Source organism: Mus caroli, unplaced genomic scaffold (genome assembly GCF_978045245.1).
Source record: "Mus caroli unplaced genomic scaffold, Mus_caroli_1 scaffold_6, whole genome shotgun sequence".
Classification (NCBI taxonomy): domain Eukaryota; kingdom Metazoa; phylum Chordata; class Mammalia; order Rodentia; family Muridae; genus Mus; species Mus caroli.
In genome coordinates, this window is record NW_028227261.1 from 9,278,422 (window position 1) to 9,287,541 (window position 9,120).

The 9,120-nt window shown below is 35.1% G+C and overlaps 1 protein-coding gene across 1 annotated transcript; it reads left to right on the forward strand.

The window, feature by feature from the left end:
* The first annotated feature begins 1,540 nt into the window (after nt 1-1,540).
* LOC147004074 (uncharacterized) lies at nt 1,541-8,372 on the forward strand. The gene is given in 5 exon segments (XM_085838641.1): nt 1,541-1,618; nt 4,868-4,994; nt 6,546-6,923; nt 6,926-8,347; nt 8,350-8,372. Coding segments are annotated over 5 exon segments (2,025 nt in total). The 5' UTR covers nt 1,541-1,543.
* The last annotated feature ends 748 nt before the right edge of the window (nt 8,373-9,120 follow it).

The window sequence follows — 9,120 nt, forward strand, 5'->3', positions numbered from 1 at the left end:
AAGTCATAGTAAAGTTATCTGGAAGGCTAAAAAGTGAAGAATTATGCCTATTCAGAAAAAGGTGTGTATTTGAGGAAATGTCACTTTCAAGTTTTAATGTAGAAGCTGTATTTTCCTCATGACTTCATGGAGGAAGCATTTAAAACCATGGGTACACTGGTAGATATACATTGCCAGACAGATTTCAGCACAAAGATCAGCGTGTAGGGAGAGCGAATGATGACTCCTTACACCTAGCAGACAAGAGAGGTCTTTTATTAGGTTGCATGCCACAGCAGCATGTCCAAGTCCTTTTTAGACAATGAGGAGTCTTCTGATATATCAGATTATTCTCCATGAAAATATAAAGCCAATTGATATTTTCTTGTATTTTCAGTAGCTTATTAAGTGTCTTATCAGATTGGAGTGTTCTCTTTAAATATGTGTAGTTCTTGTGTTGAAGAATTATGTTTCTTGTAATTTGAGAAAACGTACCTTCTCTGTATCCTTATTTGACACATTGAAAGTCTTCCAGGTCTTATTTGTAAGCACTACTGCACTGTGAAAAGGTAGTGTGGTGGCTTTGCACATCCTGGTCTCTTTTCTGAAAAAAGGAGTAGAATGATGACAGCTGTCTTTATCTTTTGTAGCGAGAGATGTAGGATGTTGGCTATTATCTTCCTTAGACTGAGGAATATTCCTTTTGTTCTCACAATACCCAGAGCTTTCAAGGTGATCCACTGTGATACTTTTCCCCAGGCTTTTTGTAACTGTATCGTCATGGTTATGAGCCTTCTCTCACTGTACATACATTGTGCTATGACTTGTTTTGTTTGTGCCTGTTGAAATAGTCTTGCATCTCTGGCATGAAATCAAGTAGAGTTCACTTTCTGCATCCACCCGAAAGATTCTTTTTTCCATGGACATTGATGCACCTTGACTGTTACTTTTTCCTCTGTACATATTTTATGGTTATTTGTTTTGGAACCAAATAAAGCCAGCTTTTTGTGATGACTGTACAATATACCCCCTTTTCTGTCTTCTGCAATAGTTTAGTCTCTTTGCAAGATTATTGTGGGATTTTCTAAATCAACTTGTGAATTCTGAGATACATCTATTTAGTTTTCATGCAGTGTTTGAAGAAACACTTAGGACCTGGGTGTCAGCATTTCCTATTACGTGGCCTAGTGTCACTACCTAGAAAGTTTTTTTCTAAGAAATCCTTATTTTCCTCATCAATTCTCATTAATTGGCATCTACTAGCCCTTACTATTTGACTCTAGTCCCGAAATATAAGTTTTCACTAATAACCCTGAGTATCAGTACTTTATAGCAGGTATCCATGTGCTCTGTGTTTGTGCCTGACGATTCCTGAAATTAGAAATCATCCTCAGATTATACTCATATTCTTTATCAGTCAAAATGTATCATGTCGGTAGAAACATTGGCAAGAGCCCTGGTATTACTTTGCTTTATTTTTTTTAATGTGGTTTAGCATGATCTCTAATGGCATTTCATTTATTTTATTACTCAATCCTTGATGTAAAATTTAAGAAGAATTTGAATGTTTGCTCCTCACCAAGGATCTGGGAGAAGAACAACTAAAAGAATGAGTGCCTCTCTGGTAAACCCTCCACAGGTCAGTATCCTGTCTTCATATCTTTTTAAAATCCCTTTTATATTAAGAACATTCAAAAGTCTTATTATCTGTATGTTGAATATTATCTAAGGGGATTATTTTCTATGCTCTTCATTTTCTTGAGTGATAATGAAAATTTAAGTATTTGGTTTCTAACATATATAATAGCTTTATATTTTCACTGGTTTTTATACTGTGAAGACATATAATTACGATCAAACTGCATGTCTCAAAGAGCATCTGTTGGAAATGATGCTCAAAAAATATATTGATGACTATTTCCTATGTTGGATAAAGTTGTATTAGTCTGGAAGTAAAGTCTCTTGTCCCACATAAATTGCAATACAGAAATGGTCAGGTTTTCAGACACAAGCTTATGAATGCAGATATGTAAATATGTAGAAACTCACATCACTAAGCAATATATGGAAGAGTAGAATTTGTAGTCGCATAAAATTATATGAGGCCCACCGTCTTGAATTTTTCTTTTCTTTTCCTTTTTTTTTTTTTTTTCAAGACAGGGTTTTTCTGTATTGCCCTGGCTGTCCTGGAACTCACCAGGCTGGCCTCATACTCAGAGATCTACCTGCCTCTGCCTCCCGAGTGCTGGGGTTAAAGGCCTGCGCCACCAAGTCCAGCTGTCTTGAATCTTAATAGTAAATGTATTAGCTCCCTAGAAACACAGATGATGGAAGAAAATTGTCTTTCTTTTTTCATTGATGTAATTTGAGCTGATGCAGATTTCAGTATTCTGACAATTCTTTTTAACATTTTAAGTCACACAGTAATCATTTTAGTGTTGACATCAAAAATTGGACTCAAGAGAGATACTGTCCCTGTGACATGTTTATTTTCCTTTTGTTTTTGTACCAGTCATTAGAAGTAGTGTAGGTCCTGGGGTCTTCACCTTTGTATTTCATCACATGAAATACATTTGAAACATTTTTCTAGAGAGGATAGCCTTGGTGCTGTGCATAAACCATCAATTTTCAAGTGTAAGTGAATCCTTTCTATTTTTTGTTTCCTTTTCTTTAGAAGGAAGACAGGTTGATATACCCTATGTTATTCCTCTTCAGTCAAGCAATGCATTACATAGGGAAAGCTGAAGGGTTGTGGCAATGTTTCTATTTTTTATTGCAATACTATTTTCTGTAGGTATATACATGTTCATCTGGATGTTTTTATGTGTATAGAATTGCACATTATGCCCCTAAAACATTGAGTTCAGCACCAAACCTTGAAGATTGAAGTCAGGCATAATAGTGAGCTGCAATATATTTTGAGAGAGTTAAATTAGGTTTCTATACAGAAACAGCAAGTACCTTTACATCTTGGTATTTTTTTCATGCCCTAGGTTTATAATTTGAGGCTCATTTGTACAATAGACAGTATATAACCGGTGTATTTTAGTTCTTGATAAACAAAGCAAGAAATGTAAATCATACTTCTCTATGCAATCTCAAATTCTGATACACAAATGGTCAAATTCTGATGGAAAGAAAGTTAAAATTAGGGGATTGAAAATTTCAGTTAAGATGATACCATGAGGAATAAATTATTAAATATTCATGAAGACTTAGAATAATTCTTTTTTTTTTTTAAAGATTTTATTTATTATATGTAAGTACACTGTAGCTGTCTTCAGACACTCCAGAAGAGGGCGCCAGATCTCGTTGCGGATGGTTGTGAGCCACCATGTGGTTGCTGGGATTTGAACTCTGGACCTTCGGAAGAGCAGTCGGGTGCTCTTACCCACTGAGCCATCTCACCAGCCCAGAATAATTCTTCATCAATTTGAAAACACAATTTGAGCAAAGAAAATGATTGTAGTTCATTGGAATGCATTGCCACCTATGACATTTGCTTACACACCCATAACTAATCATTCTTCAGTTAAAGGCCATATGGCAGTTATGAAATTGTTATGTTGTGTATTGATCATGCCAACTTACATAAAGTATGAAGTGATTTTAATGCTCACAAATACTGGTTTTTCTACTTTATGGTTTTGAATATATTTTCTAAAAATAACTTCCCAAAGCATTTGGTTCTCTGTGTCATACAGAATGTTCAGTGCTCTGTTGTTGCAGTTTTATGTGGTTTAACACAAAACCTCTGACATTCAGTCCATCCATTAATTCTGCATTTCATATTCTGATTCTACCTGTTTGCTCTAGAAAGGATATAGCTTTGTAGTTAGGCATCAGATTGTCAAATAGATATGATATACTACAGTCATGGAAGACACAGCTGCACAAGGACTCAGCTAGTCTCCATATCTGATAAAAGTAGATATTGTAAAATTTGAAAACATATTTTTTGTCATCATAATTGATGATCTATGATTCTTTTTTATATCAGCCCATCTTTCATAAATGTACATTATGGCATCTAGACGTCAAATGTACCACTTATATTCTGTAAATGTTTACCGATTTTGACATTGTTATATATATCATGCATTCTCAGAGAAAGATAAATCTAAAAAAGTCTATGAGTATTATAGAATTTATCTGTTATTAAAGTTAAAGTTTGTTTTTCTTCAATATATGTTGGTTACATTTGCCGGAATGTATGCATATGTGCAATGTAGTACTCAGTAGAGATCACTGGATTTTTAAAGGACTGGTTTTAACCATCTACTGTTTAGTGCCATGTGAGTGCTGGGAAACAAATTTCTTTTTTTTTAAGTTTTATTTATTTATTTGTTATATGTAAGTACACTGTAGCTGTCTTCAGACACTCCAGAAGAGGGAGTCAGATCTCGTTATGGATGGTTGTGATCCACCATGTGGTTGCTGGGATTTGAACTCTGAACCTTTGGAAGAGCATTCGGGTGCTCTTACCCACTGAGCCATCTCACCATCCCGGGAAACAGATTTCATAATAGAGGACTTGAAAAGATATGATACAATCCAAACTGCCCACAAAACTTTTGAACAAGGTTATGGTAGCAAACCTTTCATTTGCTGCCACTAAGGTCTCAGTAACCAAAGAAAATTGAAGAATATGAGAGCCTTTTTTAATGCAAGCAGTACGCTAAATCATTTTATAGGTTGCCTGTGGTAACGCAGCAATTCATATTTTCAGACACAACTCCATAAACTTTTAGAATACATTTGTCATTCAGTATCTTCTTGCCTCATTTATATCATCACAAGGTGTATCTTAATTAGTTCCTTTTTAACATAAGAAAGCATTTTTGTCCAGTAGCACCTAAGAAGTTTTCTAAGAAGTTTTCCGTTACAGGATCTGTTAACCTTCAACGACGTGGCTTTGAACTTTTCACTGGAGGAATGGGAATGTCTCAATTTTGCTCAGAGGACATTGTACATGGAAGTAATGTTGGAGAATTACAACAATCTGTTATTTGTGGGTAAGAATGCACTTCTTGTTGAATTCCTGATTCTTTCTTTGAATTTTCCTACTTTGTGTTTATATAAACTCTCTGAAATATCTAGAGACCCCCAAATGAGGGAAATTAGAGTAAAAATCGTAATTTTCATTGTGTTTCATTTACATTTCTCTGATTACTTTGGGAAAGTAACCAGTGCTCTATTCTCTGAGGTCTCTCCTCCCCACTTATCTAGCTCTAGTCAAGACTTTCACTTTCAAGAAAAATTAAGCAATCAGAATAAGGAATTCTGTTTTTATACATATAATATTTGGAGTATTTTATTCTTACCACTGCTTTAGACTATTCTCTTACGATTTTAAAAAATGCATAAGATTTTAAGTGCATATATTGTTTGTGTGGAGATATTATTATTATTATTATTATTATTATTTGTTTGACATTTGGTCTCTGTGTTTTGTTCTGGGACAACCTGATCTTTATCTTAACATTTTGGATGTTGAAACAAAACTACATAGTGATTTCTAATGACAATTTCATTTGCATCATAAATTTATACCTGACCAAAACTATAAAGTATCATTCTGAAACCTATTATAACTTTAAAATTAGATCTATATTGTTCAGAGATCTACTTTCTGACATTTCATTACAGATGGATCACTTACATATCCTAGTTTCTGCAAAGTACAATTTTTTTCTTAAATTTGTTATTTTAATTATTACATTACAAATGATATACCCCTTGCAGTTGCCCTTCCACAAACCACTTATTCTATCCACCCTACTCCATTCTTGTATGAGGGTGCTTCACCCATCCACAACAGCTTCACTGCCCTAGGATTCTTCTATGCTGGGGCATCTAGCCTTCAGAGGTCCAAAGGCCTCCATTCCAAATGATGACAGATAAGGTGATGCTGTATTATGTAAGCTGCTGGAGCCATTGGCCACTCCATGTGTAGTCTTTGGCAGGTGGTTTAGTTCTTGAGTGCTTTGGGGTATCTGGTTGGTTGATATTTTTGTTCTATGAGGTTCTAAACTCCTTCAGCTCCTTCAGTCCTTCACATAACTTTACTTTGGGGTCACTCTGCTCCATCTGATGGTTGGCTGCAAGCATCTGCATTTATTTTGGTCAGGTTCTGGCAGAGCTTCTGAGGAGTCAGCTATATCACGTTTCAGTCAAGAAGCATTTTACGGCATCAGCCATAATATCAGTGTTTGATGTCTACAGATAGCATTGATCCCCAGGTGGGGCAGTCTCTGGATGGCCTTTCCTTCAGTCTCTGCTCCACTCTTTACCCCTGCATTTCCTTTACATAGGAGCAATTCTGTGTTAACCTTTTTTATATGGGTTGCTGTTACCATTTTAAAGTAACACTTAGAAGACTATTATCAATTCTTGACATTTGATATAGATCAAATTTGAGGTACATCTGAGGATCCATGCAATGATTTAAAAAAAAAAGGAAAAACCTCTCTTGAGAGTATGAATACATTAGAACACTGATTATTGAATCATACTTAGTCCTCATATAAGTAATCCCTATTATACCTAATTCCCACTTTTTTCAGAAAATCAACGCATATGTGGAAAAAATGAGTCGATCTTGGATCAAGACATACAGCACATTGTCAATGAGCATGGGCATATCCAAAAGAAGTCTTCTAAATGTAATGAGCTTAGAAATGTGATTCATGAATCCTCCGAAAGTACACCTTATAACACTAACCAAAGAGATGCCACTCTCCAATCCTCAAACCTAAAAAGACATAAAACTGGGACCACTAAAGAAGTTTGCACATATAAAGACTGTGTAGACTGTTTAAAGGGGTCTTCTATCATTAGTCTCAATCAAGGAACCCACATAGAGAAGAAAGAACACAACAGAAATAAAAATCTTGATGAGGTTTTAGTTTCTAAACATAAACCCATTGTGAGACAAAACAATAGTGAAATGAACACACTTGTGGTGAATTTGACAAATGCTTTACTCAGAGTGTCAGTCTTCAAAGTCAGCAGAGAATTTATCCAGGAAAGAAATCTTACAAATATAGTGAAAGTGACAAATGCTTTACACAAAAATTCTATCTTGGTATCCATCAGAAAATTCATTCAGGAGAGAAATCTTACAAATGTAGTGAATGCGACAAATGCTTTACTGACAAAGGCAGTCTGAGAGTTCATCAGAGAATTCATACAGGAAAGAAACCGTACAAATGCAGTGAGTGTGACAAATGCTTTACTCACAAAGGCTATCTGAGAGTTCATCATAGAATTCATGCAGGAGAGAAACCTTACAAATGTAGTGAATGTGACAAATGCTTTACTCACAAAGGTTCTCTGAGAGTTCATCATAGAATTTATGCAGGAGAGAAACCTTACAAATGTAGTGAATGTAACAAATGTTTTACTGAGAAAATCGGTCTGAGAAGGCATCAGAGAATTCATACAGGAGAGAAACCTTATAAATGCAGTGAATGTGACAAATGCTTTACCCGAAAATCACATCTTAGTATTCATCAGAGAATTCATACAGGAGAGAAACCTTACAAATGCAGTGAATGTGGCAAATGCTTTACCCAACAATGCCATCTTAGTATTCATCAGAAAATTCATTCAGGAGAGAAAGCTTACAAATGCAATGAATGCGACAAATCCTTTACTGACAAACACACTCTGAGAACGCATCAGAGAATTCATACAGGAGAGAAACCTTACAAATGTAGTGAATGTGACAAATGCTTTACTGACAAATGCACTCTGAGAAGGCATCAGAGAATTCACACAGGAGAGAAACCTTATAAATGCAGTGAATGTGACAAATGCTTTACCCGACAATCCAATCTTAGTATTCATCAGAGAATTCATACAGGAGAGAAACCTTACAAATGCAGTGAATGTGGCAAATGCTTTACCCGACAATCCAATCTTAGTATTCATCAGAAAATTCATTCAGGAGAGAAATCTTACAAATGCAATGAATGCGACAAATCCTTTACTGACAAACACACTCTGAGAACGCATCAGAGAATTCATACAGGAGAGAAATCTTACAAATGCAATGAATGTGACAAATGCTTTACTGGCAAACACACTCTGAGAACGCATCAGAGAATTCATACAGGAGAGAAACCTTACAAATGTAGTGAATGTGACAAATGCTTTACTGACAATCGCACTCTGAGAAGGCATCAGAGAATTCATACAGGAGAGAAACCTCATAAATGCAGTGAATGTGACAAATGCTTTACCCGACAATCCAATCTTAGTATTCATCAGAGAATTCATACAGGAGAGAAACCTTACAAATGTAGTGAATGTGACAAATGTTTTACTGACAAACTCACTCTGAGAAGGCATCAGAGAATTCATAAAGGAGAGAAACCTTACAAATGTAGTGAATGTGACAAAGCTTTACTGAGAAAGTCAATCTGAGGAGGCATCAGAGAACTCATACAGGGGAGAATTCTTACAAATGTATTGAATGTGACAAATGTTTTGCCCAGAAATCCTATCTTGTTTTTAATCACAGAAATCATACATTAAAGAAACCTTACAAATGCAGTCAATGTGACAAATGATTTTCCCACAAACAGTCTGAGAAGGCATCAGAGAATTCATACAGTAGAGAAAACTTACAAAAATGCAGTGAATGTGATAAATGCTTTACTAATAAAGGCAGACTGAGAATTAATCAGATAATTCATAAATTAAAAAAAAACCTTCAAAGTATTTTGTACGTGATAAATGCAGTACCCACAACATCAGTCTGACAAATCAACAGATATTTCAAACAGTAGAGCAACATTATAAATGAAATGAATAAGATAATCCTTTACCAAGAAATATCATCTTAAAATTCATTGGAGAATTTTTCCAAAAGGGAAAAATTTCAAATACATTGCCGGTTTGAATCCTTATTTTAGCCTATCTCTTAGAATGTAACAGATAATGTATACAGGCAAGAATCTTAACAAATATAATATATGCTGAAATATCTTTGACTTCATTTCAGGGCAGAGAAAATTTGTAAAAAAATTTTTATGGGAAAAGTAGTTCTCCTGGCCATATTCTTTTCAACAGTTAGTGCTCTACACTAAAGAATTATTATGAATCTGAAAACTTTTGAAAACCTTCATGCAATGT